The sequence below is a fragment of the Chelon labrosus genome (genome assembly GCF_963514085.1).
Source record: "Chelon labrosus genome assembly, chromosome: 2".
Taxonomy (NCBI): domain Eukaryota; kingdom Metazoa; phylum Chordata; class Actinopteri; order Mugiliformes; family Mugilidae; genus Chelon; species Chelon labrosus.
Window position 1 is genome coordinate 19,197,193 of NC_140338.1, and position 18,635 is coordinate 19,215,827.

Consider the following 18,635-nt stretch of genomic DNA (forward strand, 5'->3'; position numbering starts at 1 on the left):
CCTCACCTCGGCTATGCCTTGAAATCCTGTCCATGAATACCATAAACAGAACCGGGGACAAAGGACAGCCCTGGAGGAGTCAAACACCCACAATAAATGTGCTTGACTTTATGCCGAGAATACAAACACAGCTCTCACTTTGGTTATGCAGGGACCGGATGGCTCGTAACTACAGTCCCTGTTCCCCGTGCTCCCTCAGTGCCCTTCCTGGGAACACGGTCATAGGCCTTCTCCAAGTCTACAAGTACATGTAGACTGGATTGTCAAACTCCCAAGATCCCCTAAGCAACTCCGCTAGAGTAAAGAGCTGGTTCATTGTCCCACAGCCAGGACAGAATCCACATTGCTCCTCCTGAATCCGAATTTCGACTATTAGTCGGACTCTTATTTCCAGTATCCGAGAGTAAACAGTCCTCAGGAGGCTGAACAATGTAATACTCCAATAGTTGGAGCACACGGTTGTTGAAATCTCCCAGAAGAACTACACTATATTAGCAAAAGTATTCGCTCACCTGCCTTTACTCATTCTATGAACTGAAGTGCCATCCCATTCCTAACTCATAGAATTCAATATGATGTCGGTCCACCTTTTGCAGCTATTACAGCTTCAACTCTTCTGGGAAGACTGTCCACAAGGTTGAGGAGAGTGTTTATAGGAATTTTTGACCATTCTTCCAAAAGCGCATTGGTGAGGTCACACACTGATGTTGGTCGAGAAGGCCTGGCTCTCAGTCTCCGCTCTAATTCATCCCAAAGGTGTTCTATCGGGTTCAGGTCAGGACTCTGTGCAGGCCAGTCAAGTTCATCCACACCAGACTCTGTCATCCACGTCTTTATGGACCTTGCTTTGTGCACTGGTGCACAGTCATGTTGGAAGAGGAAGGGGCCCGCTCCAAACTGTTCCCACAAGGTTGGGAGCATGGAATTGTCCAAAATGTTTTGGTATCCTGAAGCATTCAATGTTCCTTTCACTGGAACTAAGGGGCCAAGCCCAGCTCCTGAAAAACAACCCCATACCATAATTCCTCCTCCACCAAATTTCACAGTTGGCACAATGCAATCTGAAATGTACCGTTCTCCTGGCAACCTCCAAACCCAGACTCGTCCATCAGATTGCCAGATGGAAAAGCGTGATTCATCACTCCAGAGAACGCGTCTCCACTGCTCTAGAGGCCAGTGGCGGCGTGCTTTACACCATTGCATCCGACGCCTTGCATTGCACTTGGTGATGTGTGGCTTGGCTGCAGCTGCTCGGCCATGGAAACCCATTCCATGAAGCTCTCTGCGTACTGTACTTGGGCTAATCTGAAGGTCACATGAAGTTTGTAGCTCTGTAGCAATTGACTGTGCAGAAAGTCGGCGACCTCTTTGCACTATGTGCTTCAGCATCCGCTGACCCCTCTCCGTCACTTTACGTGGCCTACCACTTCGTGGCTGAGTTGCTGTTTTTCCCAAACGCTTCCATTTTGTTATAATAGAGCTGACAGTTGACTGTGGAATATTTAGGAGCGAGGAAATTTCACGACTGGATTTGTTGCACAAGTGGCATCCTATGACAGTTCCATGCTGGAATTCACTGAGCTCCTGAGAGCGGCCCATTCTTTCACAAATGTCTTGTTTCACAGTCTGCATGCCTGAGTGCTTGAATTTATACACCTGGGGCCAGGCCAAGTGATTAGAACACCTGATTCTGATCATTTGAATGGGTGAGCGAATACTTTTGGTAATATAGTGTATGTACTCCCTCCAGGGCCTCCAAGAAGGTCGGATACTCCAATACTTTGAGAGCCATCCCCCTAGTGATTTGTAATTGCATGGAGGAGATCCTCATTGGGGAGAACTCCAGCACAGAGGCACCCAGTCAGGGACTTTTGAGACAGTTGTATAAAGGAGGCAGTTAACTTGTTCTCTGTTCTTTTTTTCTGTTTTTCTCTGCAGTGAAAGTTCGTGTCAGTATCGGTTCTTACATGTTTTTCTGACGTCAGATGAACTTTCCTCTAACTTTACCGACTCTCACTGTTGGTCAATTTTCACAATCATATTCCCTTGGAGTGAATGCTCAGGACATTAGACAGCCTGTCTTCCTCCTTCAGATGTTGTTTGCCTACCAAAGGATCAAAAGACCGTTTTCATCCTGTCAGCCACTTGACCAAAACTCCCTTTTAGCAGAAAGACACCATGATCAGAACCAAGCTTATATGAAGGATCCATCTGCTTGAGCCCAGTTGGGTAGAGAGACAAAGAGGGGCTAGGACAGAAGAGAGGAAATGGAAGAAAGAATTAGAATCAAGCATTCCTACATGCATCAGGAAAAAGTCTAGAAGATTACATGCAGCCCACAGACAATATTTAATATTGTCTGTGGGCTGCATGTACCATCTTATTGAATATTACATGGTACATATACACCGGTCAGCCACACCATTATGACCACTCACAGAAGAAGTAAATAACATTGACCATCTTGTGACATACAATACAATGTTCTGCTGGGAAACGTTTGGACCTGGCATTCATGTGGATGTTACTTAGACATGTAGCACTCACCTAGACCAGACCAGGCACCCCCACCCCATAGCAATGACATCCCTTGATGGCAGCAGCCATCCCCAGCAGGATGCAGCCTGACACAGGCACACATACAAAAACAGTTTAGGAACAACTAAAAAAAAAAACATGAAGAACAGCACAAGGTGTTGACCTGGCCTCCAAATTCACTAGAACCCAAACTGATCAAGTATCTGTGGGATGCACTGGTGTATGATGTGCAGAAGATTAGCAGTGGATAAAATGGGTAGAGCTAACATTTATAACATTATTTACAGCTTAGTTGTTTCCATAAGATCTCTGTTAAAATGGACCTACCACACAGAACATGAAGTCTAGATTTCCCTCAGTCCAACATAAGAGGAAGAAGTAGAAAGAAATAGTTTTTAGCTGTGCACAGCCTGCGTCTCCTTGCTGTGCTTTACACACTGCTTGCGAAGGTTGCTCCATTGTCCATGGGTTGTAGTAGTAATTAAAGGAAGTCGATTCAGGAAACGAAAAAAGAACAGATAACGCTTCGCCTTTCTCTTTTCTGGCAGTCAATCATTCAGGAGGGGGTCTGTGTGTTTTCTCTTCACCAGCTCAAGGTACAAGCCACCTTCATAGCTTTCAAAGAAAAATTTATTTATGCAGAGGGTGTCGGTTCAGCCTTTTGACTTGTCCATGGCACATTATGTGTTCAAGCTATGAAAACAATTCGGTCATATGCAGCCCAGACCACCTCCAGGTCAGAACCGGGCCTTAGTACTTGTACTTGTTAGAGAAAGATATTACACTTTCAATTGGGTTCTTTATACAACACCCTATTATACCCTCAGTTTGCATGTAATTAAAAATAAAAAGGAAGAAACCTTTGATCCGGTCTGAAAAGATTGCATTATTCCCAGCTTAACCCATAGCTGTGAGATAAATGCCTGCTCTCAAACAGCCTCTCTGATTCTGATTTCCTCTGATCGAAGACCAAAAGACTGTATCGGTGGAAAAAATACAAAGTGCAGCTGCATGTCTCAGAGCCTCTTAGAGCCTCTTTCTCTCAGTATCCATGTTAAAGTGCATGTAATAAGCTCGAAGGCCAATGTTTTTCATTTGGGATCCATCCACAGCCTTTGAAGCTGCACATACGAGTTCAGTAGTAAGGCTTCATTTATCTCACTCCCGCAGAACATTTAAAAGCGCATTGTTTTTTTTGTCTTTCATTCTCAATTTGTTGGCAGATCATTGACTGTTGTTCCGGGTGCCATGGTTCAGAAAAAAAAAAAATCTAATTTATATTTGTTTTGAAGTTTATCACTGCAGCTGCAGGCTCTACCTTATCTATCTTTTTTAGCTTAAAGTTATTCTCGGAGACAGCAGAGAATGGATATGAATTGCACTTTGCCATCCAGTAGAAAGCCTCCTGCTGTTTGGGAAATTTTCCATTTGATGTATTTTTGTGGGGATGCGCATGTCCTTCAAACTGGGTATACAGCAACTTTTTGCTTTCACTTCACATCTAAATTTGTCAAGTCTGAGTGATTCATCCTCAGATGTTATTGATAAAATACACAAAACTCAGCAAGCGTCATTCCTTTTCTGCTGCCATGATGGCCATCTGGAGCCGACTCTACTATTTTGGGCCCATCCCCAAAGCTCTCCAGGATGTTATGGATAGAGACTCGTACCAGACGGCCAAATCACTCTTGCAAGAAGCTCAGCTACACTTGAAAGGATATCATACGGTTTTGCAATGTGGTTACTTGCAAATAAATGTTGTTTGAAGTATCAAATGAAAGCAACAGAAGGATCAAAGATGAAATCCATTTTTACTGTTAGACATAAAGCTGTGGGCCAAATACACAAATACAAAAAGCTTCTAAATCTACGGTGATATGCAACGTGCAAGGAGCTGTGGCTGATTTGAGTGCATCCCCAACACTGCTTTGTCCCTTCTTGAACTGCAGTCAATAGGTCCTCATCACTGCTGACCCAGACACCCTCACGATCTTCTTGACGCAAGACAAAGTCTTAATTGTGTCTGAAAGAAAAAGTTACACTTGAAAACATTGCAACAACCACAGCCAGTGGCCAACCAGCTTGGATGTCTGTTAGTATGTTGGGCTGCGTGAGAATAAGTAACTCAGTACCAGCAGGTGGCAGTAGTCTGTATCAGTCATTCAAAAGGGAAGACCTGAAGAGTTAAGAGTTATCTGGAAGGAAGGAAAAGCTACGAACCATTGCACAGAGCAGGTGTAAATTTGTTCGATTCCAGCTGAGGATGTGAAAATATTTGCGGACTATTCAAATGAGATGAAGAAGAAAAACAAAAAGAGCCGTGAGTGTGCCTTCACAAACATTATTTTTGATCCATCAGGATTCTATGTGATTGGTTTGGTGTGTTGCTGCCTTTAGCCCATCTAATATACTCTATTACGGACCACATCACCCCTGTTCTTCAGCAGCCCCACTGGCTTCCAATAAAACCCTGTATTGAGCGCAAGATCCTGCTACTTGCATTCAAGGCCCTTCAAGACCCCTCCTGTACTTGCAGATGCTCCTCGGCCACCCAACTTATTGCACCACCTGCTTGACTGTCCATCATGGGTTTCAGAGCGTTCAGTTGCTCAGCTCCAGACTCTCTGACATGCTTCAAATCCAGACTCAAAACACCTTTCCCTCTGATCTCATTGCTATATATTTTTTAAATCTGCTTTTATTTATATTGCATTGTACATTTTATTCTCATGATGTCTTATACATTGTTGTTTTATGTAAAGAGACCTTGGGTGCTGTAAACAGCGCCAACAAATAAAATGTGTTATTATTAATATTACTATACTCTAAGCCACACCCCAGCATGCTTAACTGTGACAAGAACCAACCTTATACAGGTACAGTCTGTCAGAACCCATGTATCAACTGGAGATTAGAGGATTTGGGTAAAACTGTCATTCTGAGAGATTAGATGATCAATACTAACCTGTGGAGATAAGAGTCTGGGAGGGATTACAACCTCTTTGCATGATTTAAGAGAGTAAGGCTGTTGTCTAAGAACACGGCCAAACCACAATTTTTCATGGTGACATTCACTCGTATACTGTGGAAAAATATGATGAGAGAGGAAATGCCATGTATATGGTTGCATAATCTGCAGCTGTGGACAGCAGGGTATGAATCCATTCCACATACTTAACATTTTACAGCACTTTATCCAACGCTTAATTGGTATACCTCTCTGCAAATGTACCTGCACTGAGTGACACCAAGCACCTTCCTCTTCACTGCGCTCAAAACTAACAAGGCAACGTCCACTCGTAACTGAAAACGTATTTGAACAGTCCTGTTCCTCAAAGATGAGAAAGAACTGGAAAGGAATGAAAGAAAAAATGTTTCTGCTGTTGTTAGCCAACAGAAAGTTACATTTTCACATGATTAAAATGTTACTGGCTTAGTGGTGGTTGTTTTGGTTAATGTTGGTGACAGCAAATGTGGTTTGTTGGCACCGATCACGGGATTCTGGAGGCAGCAAAACACCATATGACACAACTATTGCTGTGTCAATAAAGAAATCATGAAAATAATTGGCCTTTTTCATCACTCTGTATTTTGTACTGCACAGAGTGTGAGTCTGTTAACAGCAGGGCACTGAGGAACTTTGATTTAGCTCGCTGCAAGGTTGGAGGTGTGCAGCCTGCGACTGTTTATCTAACAGCTCATGGTGGCTGCTCCCTCAAGTGTTCTTGTTTTAATGGTGTTTAACAGACATTTTCTTAAATTAAAATCTTCAAGACTGCCACTTTAAACAAACAATATGTAATGTGAGTGCTTGAAGCTTGGTTTATACTCCTGCAACGGCTTCATGCAGAACCTACGCCACATCTTGTGTGACTGCCCTGCGCCAAGCATTTATACTTGTGTCCTGTGTGTAGGCGGTGTGCAGGACGTAGAAGGAAAGTCAATTTTACTGGAAATCGATCCTTTCTGGGGATGTGCACGTCAGGCTATGGCATGGATCCAACTCAGAAACCTTAATCTGTCTTTGGAAGAGCTGTTACACTTACTTTATTGCCGGTACTGATATTGATCTTCTCATCTAACTCTTCATCATATGCATACAGCTCCTTAACTCTATTCAACACTATCAAAATTCAAAACTATTCACACCATATCCAGTGATGAAACCTCTGGCTAGCTGCTTCCCATAATCCTCCACACTTGGTTTGTGCAGCACTGAAGCAGTACTCGCTTGAGGACATCTTGTCAGATGGCAGTGTGATGGAAATGGCAAGGAAATGAAGGCCTAACTACAGATTGGATTATTTACAAAAGCTGATGCCGTGTTTCTATTTTGATCCAAGTGTCATCAACCATGGAACCAGAATCAATACTCCCCACACTCCACGTTATCCAGATGCTGCTTCACATATTCCAAGTGTACACACAAGATTTGTGCCATTTGTTTGGCAATTTAAAAGAAATACAAACAATCAGCCTTCACTGGATGTTATCATTTTTCTGCACCGACAGAATCCGACTCTGGCAGATTGGGCGCCGTTGATGGGATTTTCCAGTGAATCTATAGCAATCAGCAGCAGCAGCTCTGTGTCCAAACTTGCCACTGTGTCCCTTGACAAGACGCCGAGCCACCAGCCACGCTGCCCCTTACATAACCTGTTCTCTCTAAAACCTTCAACAGTTGAGGCTTTTCGACGTGGACGTGTGTTTAAGTGTGAATGATTTACAATTTTAATACTTATTTTAACATGTACCAAATTCAAAACGACATTTATGTCCAGTTGTCACTAAAAATAAATCACTGTGATGCTTGAATGTACTGTACAAGAGAAGGTAAACTTTTTAAAAAAAAAGTAAAGTACTTTATGCTTACACAGTGGGAAAGGATTGGACGAACCGAAAGTAATATAACAGAACAAGACCTGACTAACAAAATTCTCCCAGTTGAAAAAAACAAAACAAATAAAAGGCCTAAATGCCATGTCTGCAAAAGAAGGTGTAATCAAAAATACATGGTGGCACCAATCAATAACACTAGTCTGTATAACAAAAATATTATAGAAAAAAAGTTGTAGAGGGTACCCCAATCTCCCCTATAGTTCGCACCTTCCAACATATATATCAATATTAACGGAGCGCTTAGGTCCACACAACTCAATATTTAACTGGGCAGGAGAACAGTAATCAAAGTAGGAAGCAGAAAGAGTAAGTGGTAAAGCAGCAGAGAGGATCTGTCTGCAGGCCCTGGGTAGTGATTGGACAATCTGGGGTTAAATCAACCAATTAGCAGGCACTAGCAGACTTCACAGGCGGAAACCAATTGCGGCGCAATCAACACCTAGAAAAAAATAAACGAACAGCGGAGGGGGAAAGAGAGAGAGAAACAGAAATACATTGCCTCTGCCTGTAACACTGTGCTCTTGACATCTGTTTCTTCTTGGCCTGACAGTTTCTACTTTGGGACGCCTGAGGAGCAAGTGGGTCACAGAGAACAGCTTCAATTATCTCTGTTTAGATGCAGACGCTGACTCTCTCTCTCTTGAGGTGGAGGCTGGTGCTTTAAACACTGTTTATGTGAAGTAGTGGCACTACATGTAGCGCCACTACTTCACATAAACCTCCACTGAATCGTTTAGTTTGAGCAAATGATGTAAATCTTGTACAAGGTCTTGACAGATTGTCTTGGATTAAATGAATATGTAGCCTTGAGGAGGAAAGTGTTCAGTCAATAAGTCATTAAAGGTTTGCAACAAGTCATTTTTATGCAGCTGCATTGATTGCAAGGAATTTAGTCTTGGACTCCATTAGAGACAGAATAATCAGCTTCCACGAAGGCCCTCAGCCACAACACATACATGCAAAGGGTTTATGTGTTGTGCTCCTAGAGCCTGTATTGTTCATCATACAACTTTACAGCATGTTTCCTTAATTCCTCTTTGCATGGTTTTTAATTCAGCTTCAAACAGCACCTGAATCCCACTTCCCGCTGTACGTCTGCAACATCCTGGATGTGTTCAATGATGTTTGTTACTTTTTGAAACCAGCAATCTGGCAAACGCGCTCAAACAGCGACTGCGGTGCACAACAACAGAGAATCTATTTAGGATTTTAACTCACACGCTGCGTTGTCATTCGTCTCACAAAGCTCCTCCAGAGAAGATCAAATACGCCTCTCGTCCCCCGGCAGAATTGGACTCCACGACTTGTAAACATATATTTGTGTGTAAAGCAAAAGAACTGCTTATTATCAGCGCAAGATGCACTTTAACAAAACACAGCATGCACTTCTTATAACTATCACTGCAAGACAGCCGCTCAGCTGTCACAGAGCTGTGGCACGCACCATTCTTCAGTCTTTTCCTTCTATGTCACGGACAGAAAGCTCGGCTCTAGACTGCAAATGTCACTGGACAGTAAAAAGGCTTCCACATGTGCTTTGAACTTAAATCCCCTGCCCCTGTTTGAGACAAAACATTGGCCAAAACAAGAAGAAACTGAGGCCTTTCTTCTAGGAAATATGGTTTTATCTCATTTAAAAATCTATTCATTTCAACCAATTTTCAAATCTATAGAACAACAAATTATATAGATGGCCAAACATACCATTTGGAACATTTGTATATACTAAATATTATTCAGGTGAATACAGTTACATTCAGTTCTGCTCCACAAAACTTTAATTTCATGCATCAACAAGCGACCAGTAGCAGAGATTACCACGACGTGAATCAGTTCACTGCTTGCTCCGTCTTTTCGTTCTGTTGTCCGCTGATTGAAGTGTATGGCTTTGAAGAGTCCAGTTATCTGTGGTGATGAAAATGATGATGGGTGTCCTCACTATACGGGGCCTCATTCCAGAACAAAAGGCTAATACTTCATACATATTTAATCATTCAGCTGACCCGTGACGTCGTTACAAATGTCATGTACTGCCATTCAGCTTCAGTTTGTGTGGTGTTAATATGACTGGAAACTTTAGCCAAAAACCTGAAACGTTAAATGATGTGAGAGACTTGCCTCATTATTAAAAAGATAAAGATTTAGTCCTCTGCAGCATGGACATCTATACAGCTAACATTTTTCAAGGCATATTCAATATTTTTTGTTTTATAGTCCATAATAATCCTTATCCCTGTTCCCTAACGCTGAGACTAAAATGTAATAGATGTTATCACTGGGTAGTGTCTTCAAAAAGCAAATGTGAAAACTTGAATAAGAATGAAATAGTTTTTTTTTTTAAATAAATGATATGCTTTCTGTTGGGGAAAAACAATAAGAGGGTCTTTTTTGGACTGGTGAGTTTCAACATCTTTGTCAGGAGGAGGAGTTCACCCAGGCTTTAGTACTATTAATTAATTGTACTACACTACTAATTTAGTAGTATACTATGTCTTATTTTTCTGTACAGTTGCATAACTAGCTATCTATTGCAATAAAGGAAGTTTACACCATCTAACAATTATTTGCAAGTTCTGTTTTTTTTCCCCCCATGAACCATTAACTCTTAGTGACAATAAAACTGGACCCATGTTGAACTTTGTGCAGGTTTCACAGGTCAAGTATTTCCAAAGATATTACAGAATCAAGATAGTTCACACACCCAAAGAAAAACCAAACAGAGGCCTTAAACGTCTATATGTCGCTGAATATTTTACGTTATGAATTACTGGCAATGGCTTTTATAGAGTTTATGATAGCGCTCTTACACTCAGGGTTTCAGGAAAGCAGAAATAACACTGTTTTTAAGACAGTTATACGAAGCTAAATAAGTGGACTTGAAAATTAATAAAAATAAATAAATAAATTGACTGAATACTTAAAATCACTAGGAAAAATGCGTATGTAACGAGCCACTTTATCCACTTTAAAATTAAATTACATCACCAAGTTTATATAGTCAAATAGTGTATGGCATGTTGATATGTTTTAAGCACATTTCATTTTAAATTGAGTCTTGGTTTCATTTCACCTTATCCTCGTAGCAATTTAGTGACCTAGTATTGCCAACCGTGTATGACCCATTATATTAAACTATGATAAAGATACCTACTTATTTTTGTGCTTTAAAACACTACTACTTAGATTATGGATTGCTTTTATATTACATTACTATGGGAATAGTTATTACAAGACAAGTAAAACATATATGTACTTTTATTAAACTTGTTGTGTTGTTGGTTCAACAGTAATGACAAAAAAAATGACTATTTTGATAATTTCGTTGTGTTGATATTCTCAGCGGAAAGGAGAAATGATCTGCTCATGCGCAGTTTGCGGCACTCTCTTGCTCTCTCCTTCATGTTCTCAGCGGGCCACCTGCTGTCACGCGCACTTCCTCATCTCGAACCAATAGCGGCGCACGATGCAGGTCACGTGTCTAGCGTCCCTGCTCTTTGACGCGTTCACTGCGCAGGAGCTGAAAAGAGGGGTGAGTTCCCAAAATTAGTTTTCGTAAGCTTGAACTTAACTTTGCTACTTAAGATTAGTGTTTGTGCAAGTGCATACGTGAATGTTGTAATGACGTGTCTTTCCCGCGTTGTAGCGAATAGTGTTGATAAGAACAGCTATTATGCAGTGGTAAAAACAGATTTGTGCAGTCCCTGAGACTGCACAAATACACTTGAGAACACGATGAGAACACAATACTGTAGTATTTGTGCACGCAGCAAAATTATGTTTAAGTTTCTTTGACAGTAGTAATCCATTACAATTCTAAAAGTCAAAACAAAGCTGTTGTTGAAAAATTGATAGAAAAAAAAAAATGTGCTTGCTGCTATTGTGTAGTGCACCATAATAGCTTTGGCTTAACACTACTATTTAGCCAAAGCTATCATTTTGACCTTTAAAGGTTCACAAATCAGATCATAAATCACAGAACAGTGACACTGCTTATAACAGAACTTACCCATGACATATCACACTTTATTTGAAATCCAGGGATAGTTAACTGCACATGGACGCACTGCAAACAAGACTTGCTATGGGTTACTTTTAATGGTACCAGTTAGGTTTTTCCATGGTGTCTGAGAGACACTAACTTACTACAAGTCTGCTCTATAGCAGGCAAAACTGCAGATACTCAGTAAACAGGATTTCAAAATAAACCTTGCAAAATCAAATGAATATTGCCCAAACTGGCTTGTGTATATTTATTAATTCAAATTAAAATGACTTTCAGTATAATGTATGTACATCGATCAGCCACAACAATAAAACCACTGGAGAAGTAAATAACATCAACCATCTTGTGACAGTACAATGTTCTGCTGGGAAACTTTTGGACCTGGCTTTCGTGTGGATGTTACATAGACATGTACCACCCACCTAGACCAGACCAGGCACCCCCACCTCATAGCAATGACACTCCTTGATGGCAGCAGCCTTCCCCAGCAGGATGCAGCCTGACACACAACACAAAAAACGGTTTCGGACCAACTAAAAAAACACGAAAAACAGCGGAAGGTGTTGACCTGGCCTCCAAATTCACTAGATCCCAAACTGATCAAGTATCTGTGGGATGCACAGGAACAAGCCTGATGCACAGAAGCCCCTCCCCTCAATCCATAGGACCCAAAGGCCCCCACTAACTACATTCTGTTGCCAGACACCACAGGACACCCTCAGAAGGCCCATGTCCATTCATTGTGATGAATCGCAACTGTTTTGGAGGCACAAGGGAGACCTACACAATATTAGGAAGGTGGTCATAATGTTATGCCTGATCGGTGTATATGCATATTTCTTTTAATACTGAAGTGGAATCCACTGTGGTTATACTGTAGCTTCACCGAGGCCATAAAACAATTCTTGTTAAAAGACTAGGCTGTCAGTCATTACTTATTGATACAGACGGATGTTCAGATTGTTCTTTGAGTTATGTGACTGAATTAAATGTTAAAGGGGGGAGTATGTATTGGTGTTTGGAGTTTCACTTCCCAGAGTTTGATTATCATTCAGTGTATTTGACATTTGCTCCGGTTGGTATTCCTCTCAGAAATATTTTGGTTCCTTTTTTTTCTTTGTTATTGAACCACATTGTTCCCAAGCCATACTTTAATTGGCTAGTTGTTCTTCAAAATATTCTCAACTAACTTTATGTGTAGAGCACCTCTCAAAAGAACAAACACAAGTGACGGGCAAAATCTTAAATAGGTCTCTACTCAAACTGGGCTGCATGCCAGGTTTGAATAGCAAGTCTTCAGCATTGATTTCATAAGTGGCCGGTGTCAGTGGTTCTAAGGCTGAAGATCTGCAACTGAAAATGCGCAATCCCTGTTTGTTTTTAACCCCAGTTAGACATTAAAACACCAAATGTAAGTAAAAAAAAAATAGTAAAAGCAAGTCACGGTAAAGGATAAAAATAGAAACACAAAAACAAAACACAAATCTATATTGTGTGCACATCCACGTGCACAAATAAGTGCAGTGTATAATCCAACATTTCTGTAACTGGTGGAGGTAGAGCAGAGCGTAGTATTGATTAAATGAAAATGTGAGTGTGGTGAAAGTGTGGGCGGGTCATCGTTATCGTGGCTCCACTCTCGGACCGTTCTGCTCAGACTCTGGCTCCAAACTCGCAAGATGTCGCCGCCCGTAATCCTGGGAAAGTAGCGTCAGCTTGGCCAGTGCAAGGAAGTGGGGACGCATTGTCCATATTTATATGCAGTCTACAGTTTCAAATGATAAACCAAAATGTGAACATTTGAAGTGTATTACAATAAAGTGAATGAATGTTGGAAGACTGGCTGTTGCAAACTTATAGCTAAAGTAATCTCTTATATGCACATTTGTAAATGCTCAGCAAGATGTTTTTTATGTTTTAGATAGTGAACAGTAGTAATTAAAGCAAGTCTGTTGGGGTTGCTCCATACACTCTAGTTTTGTTTTGCTTTGTTCACAGCTTCACTGAAAGGTGCACCATGGGCCGCCTGGATGGGAAAGTGATTGTATTGTCTGCTGCTGCGCAGGGGATTGGACGTGCTGCTGCAATAGTAATGAGCTTTAATAAGAACTTCCTACTGATAAATTTCCTTCTAAATCAAAGCGGAAAACTGTTTACTTACTAGCTTGTGGTGTATGGACTCAAAGCTTTGTACATTTTGATGTGCGCTAGATATCTAATTCAGTTCCTGTGTATGCAAATTCCAGTTATTAATGTTGTGGGCATCCTCTGGTGTGGTATTTTCTTTATACAACTGACTGTACTGAAGAAACATACACTGTGCCACTTAACGTCCCACACGCTGTAAATAACCGTTTGCTGTCATGGTTATTCCAGACACGCTAAAAACACAGGTTGAAGTCGGTTCCCCATGCATTATTCCTCCGTGATTCTTACCTAAGAGATACCAAAAACACCTGAACATCTCAAACACATCCTTGTCAAGATTGGATCATCACCAAATCCATTTCCTTCATGCGATGTCTTTAAGTGTGCAAAGACTGCCTCGTATTACAGGGATTTGTGTTCTGTGTAGTACGGAGAGATTCAAACACAAAAGGCTGTAAACGGTGTCTCGGCTCATTATCTTCAAATCACATACTATTACATGCAGCGGTGTGAAGAACATTTGAGCGATCCTATTTACACTTTTAAAGATGTATTTTGTGTGGAGGAAAGATGGATTTAAAGGGAGTTAAAGGCTTAGGGTTAGAAAACGGCAGTTTGTGTACTCAAATGAATGAGATAATGATTATTATAGATGATCAGAGGGAATCCAGATCTGCTAAATTAAAAAAACAAATGGGCCTCCTTCTGTTCTCGGCCTTTGTCGTTTGTCGTCATTTAAACTTTAATTACCTAAACGGCCAAAAAAAAAAAAAAAAGCTTCAGATCACCAGACCACTTAGAACTCACTTGAGTTTTTCTGCAGGCATTTGCGAAGGAGGGAGCTCTGGTCACGGCCACAGACATAAATGGAGAGAAGCTGAAGGAGCTGGACGGCATTCAGGGTAAGATTCATATGTGTTGATCTGAAGCTGCCACCTGGTGGATGTTTATTCCCTGCTCTCAAGTTCTTTCCCAGTGACTGACTGACCAAGGGTCAACTGTTCATATTGTCACCGCACCGTAAAATACAACTTGTAAGAACTGTAAAATACTGCAAACAGGTGTAACAACTTACCGGTTTCTCTGACCAAAGCAGCTAATTAGAATTCAAGTTGTATTCATTTTATCGCTTTCGAGTTTCACACTGATGTAAAACTGTCTTCCATAAAATTTCTATTACATTACCTTCTTCACGCGCACAGTGTTACACACAAAGTGTATTTCATTTGTCTAATTTCCATTGCAAATTTTAAACCATTTCGAAGGACCAGTGTGTAAAATTGAGAATTTATTTTGGCAATAAGAAGCTATTACCTTCAAATGAATCTTTTGTATTTACTCAGAAGCCGGTCCTCTTCCAGAGAAACCGTCTTTATGCCCTGTGATGTTTTTACAGTAGCTCAGAATGGACAAACCAAGCCGAGCAGTGATTCTAGGGAGAGCTTTTTGCGTTTTTACATTGAATACACAGCCACCGTATGTTCTTTCACGCAAAGAACATACATCCTCCTCCAGAGGACAAGCTGTTAAAGCGGTTACAGAAAATGAATGAATGAATGAATGAATGAATGATATAAACCTCACCACTATAGGCCACTAAATCCTACACACTGGTCCAATGAAACATGTTTAATACCTATTTCTCATAGTCTTCATTCAGTATTTACAATGTATGTTGTGTGTCCTACTTGTCCAATGCATGTTCAACTATTTATGGTTGATTTATATTTTTTGTGACTCGGTTATACCTCTGATAAGCAGGCTTACGGTTGTCTGTAAGTATTCCTGTCACTGCTGGATCAGAGACTGGACTAAATAAGTTCGAATAAAGGAGGACTCAGTTCCTTTCTTGAGAGCTTCTGGGTCACCAGTAGTAAAGTATAGTTTGTACATGGTAGCAGCAAGTGTGAATCCTAACACCTGGCAGGTAAAAAGAAATTGTGAGGATGTGTGATGGCAGACACCATGGTGATCCTGATAATTGTACCTTCCCTGATAAACTGATAGTATGTGCTACATCTTACACTTTCTCCTGCGGTGAAATAAACTCCCCAAAAGTGCATCTTCCTTTATTAAGGTAAAAAGAAATGCAATTTTAAAAAAAATAAGTACTTATAGTGACCTTTTTTTTTTGTATGATCAGGCATCAGGACCAAAGTGGTGGATGTGACTAAGAAGGACCAAGTGGAAGCCCTGGCTAAGGAACATGACCACGTGGATGTGCTGTTCAATGTTGCTGGGTACATTTCCTGTTTTCTTTCCTGTAGTAATGCATCTAACCTGCATTTAACATACAGGTAATACTTTGCTGTACAGTTAGTTTCATCTGTGCGCGTGTAGCGTCATCTCCTAAAGCACGTTTATCCATCTCCTGCTTAACTACATTTCGAAAATCCCCACACCACACGGTTTAACCTCCACTTGACCTTTTCCCAATCTCCTTAACAAAGGTCTCAAAATTATCACCTTTGAGGCTGAGACAGCTTTGTGTGTTGGCACTCCAGCTAGTGTAATAATTTGCCGTTTTATGTTTTTGATTGTTATTCATAAATGGGAAGTTTTGACTCATAGGTCCAGCCATATTTAATACTGTCTTGTATAATTTAGTGAGGCTATTTTGGCAACTCCACCTGACATTAAAACCACTGACAGATGAAGTCAAGACGTCAGACGAAGATGAACATTGACCATCTTTCTTGTGACAATTCAATGTTCTGCTGGGAAACTTTTGGACCTGGAATTCATGTGGATGTTACTTAGACATGTAGCAGCCATCCCCACCAGGATGCAGCCTGTTTGAGAACAACTCAAAAAACATGAAAAACAGCACAAGGTGTTGACCTGGCCTCCAAATTCCCTAGATCCCAAACTGATCAAGTATCTGTGGGATACACTGGAACTGATCCACAGAGGCCCCTCCCCTCAACCCATGGGACCCAAAAGCCCTTTCTAACAATATTTTGTTGCCAGACACCACAGGACACCCTTAGAAGGTTCATGTCCATTTAGGGAGCCCTACACAATATTAGGGAGGTGGTCCTAATGTTATGCCTGATTGACGTATATTGTTGTGTACAGGTTTGTGCACCATGGCTCCATCTTGAACTGTGAAGAAGCCGACTGGGACTTCACAATGAATCTGAACGTGCGGAGCATGTACCTCATGTCCAAGGCTTTCCTGCCTAAGGTGACCTTTGCCCACTTAACCTCACACTTAACCCTGTTGTTGATACAATGAAATTTGTGCTGTTGAAAACCGAGTGACATATGCCTTTAATTTTGTTCTCATCCTTTGTCCGCTGGGATTAGCTGTATTACTCTGAGCCCGTGACATGATGGGCAGTGACTGCCCAACTGCTAATCCAGCTTTAGCCGCAAACTAACCAAACCGTCTCAAAGGGGAATTTTAGCTTGGATCGCCGCACATTTGTCAATTCTTTATAGATACATAAAAAAACCCAACTATGTTAGACACTTTTAATTATCTTCTATTTACATGCCCCTGTCCCGATTTGTTTTGTCCTCCTAGATGTTGGCAAAGAAGTCAGGAAACATCATTAACATGGCATCTGTTGCATCAAGCATTAAAGGTAAACAATCTTCTGCGGGTCTTTTCACCGGAGAGGCTTTGAGAACAAATATTACTCCTGATTAAAAAGACGTTAGGGCGTTATGGCCGGTCATTGTAATCCTCTTATCTCGGACGACTGCTTTTGTGTGTGTGTCTTTGTGTGAGTGACGGATGTATTTCCTTGACACAGGCGTTGTGAACCGATGTGTCTATAGTACATCCAAGGCAGCAGTAATCGGGCTCACCAAATCCATAGCAGCTGATTTCATTGAGCAAGGCATTCGCTGCAATTGCGTTTGTCCTGGTATGTATGGAACCCTGTGCAAAGTAACACCATTTAGTCTTCTTCAATATTAATCAACCTTACTAGCACTTTAATTCATCTTTGAGAACAAATTAAAACTATGTTTTAGAAATATTGGATATTGTGTATTTCTTATAGGATGTTGTCTATCCAAAGCCAGTCTAATAAATGTTTAAGTATTATTTGCTTGTATCATTTGACCTGTCCTGGACCCAATCCCACTTTAAAATGTATTCAGTCAAAGGTTATATATAATTCTTTACAAAACTTTGAAACAAATGTCAAGACTGCTCCTTTTATATGTCCTCAGGGACTGTAGATACTCCATCAATCAGGGATAGGATCCAGGCCCAACCTGACCCAGAACAGGTACTGTCGGCTCAGATTTCCCCTTAATCTGACAGTAATGCTCGCTTGAGTCATTCCACACATGCTTAATGTCATCTTGGTTTGCACCAGAAGAAATACTGATGGCTGGGTATTGAAGGTAATGAATGCAACAAATGCACTTCCTCTACAGGCGTATAAGGATTTTATGGCAAGACAGAAAACTGGAAGAATGTGCACAGCTGAGGAGGTGGCGTACCTGTGTGTGTACCTGGCTTCAGATGAGGCGAGTGTTTGCAGAGATGGAATTTATGTGGTATACTAAGAAAGACAAAAAAGAAAATGTTGTTATTTCTTCAGTAGTGAAATCATTTAGCAGTGATCTGACGTTTGTTTGGGATCCTCCACAGTCAGCCTATGTGACCGGCACAGAGCAAATCATCGACGGAGGATGGAGACTGTGATGAACACGACGGCCATGGAAGGAGTTGCTTCTTTTTTTAATGCAAAACCCTGAACTCAAATAAAGTGTGCACAACTGAAACATCTCTGGTTTTGAGTTTGCGTATTATTGTTGTGTAAGAAATTGCTTATTTTCCAAATTAAATCTAATCTGCAGTTGTTGTTTTGCCATCCTAAAATATGAAGATACTCAAAATGTTCTTGCAATAAAATCACAAGTACAGATTTGTGGAACTACTTTTTGAATACACATACAATTTTACTTTTAACGAGGTCTGTGTAAATATTACTTTAAATAACTCTGAACGTGGATGCAACTCCTTCACCAATACACTCAGGAGGAGACTTCTCCATTTAAGCTAATTTACCCAAGCAGCACCCTA

The 18,635-nt window shown here is 40.9% G+C and overlaps 1 protein-coding gene across 1 annotated transcript; it reads left to right on the forward strand.

Moving 5' to 3' along the window:
- Positions 1-10,917: 10,917 nt before the first annotated feature.
- On the forward strand, positions 10,918-18,475 carry bdh2 (3-hydroxybutyrate dehydrogenase, type 2). The gene is made up of 9 exons (XM_084557899.1): positions 10,918-10,966; positions 13,439-13,529; positions 14,412-14,490; positions 15,732-15,828; positions 16,667-16,775; positions 17,118-17,178; positions 17,350-17,463; positions 17,774-17,832; positions 17,984-18,475. The coding sequence occupies exons 2-9, from the start codon at positions 13,458-13,460 to the stop codon at positions 18,113-18,115; spliced, it is 723 nt and encodes a 240-aa protein (XP_084414025.1). The 5' UTR covers positions 10,918-10,966; positions 13,439-13,457; the 3' UTR covers positions 18,116-18,475.
- The last annotated feature ends 160 nt before the right edge of the window (positions 18,476-18,635 follow it).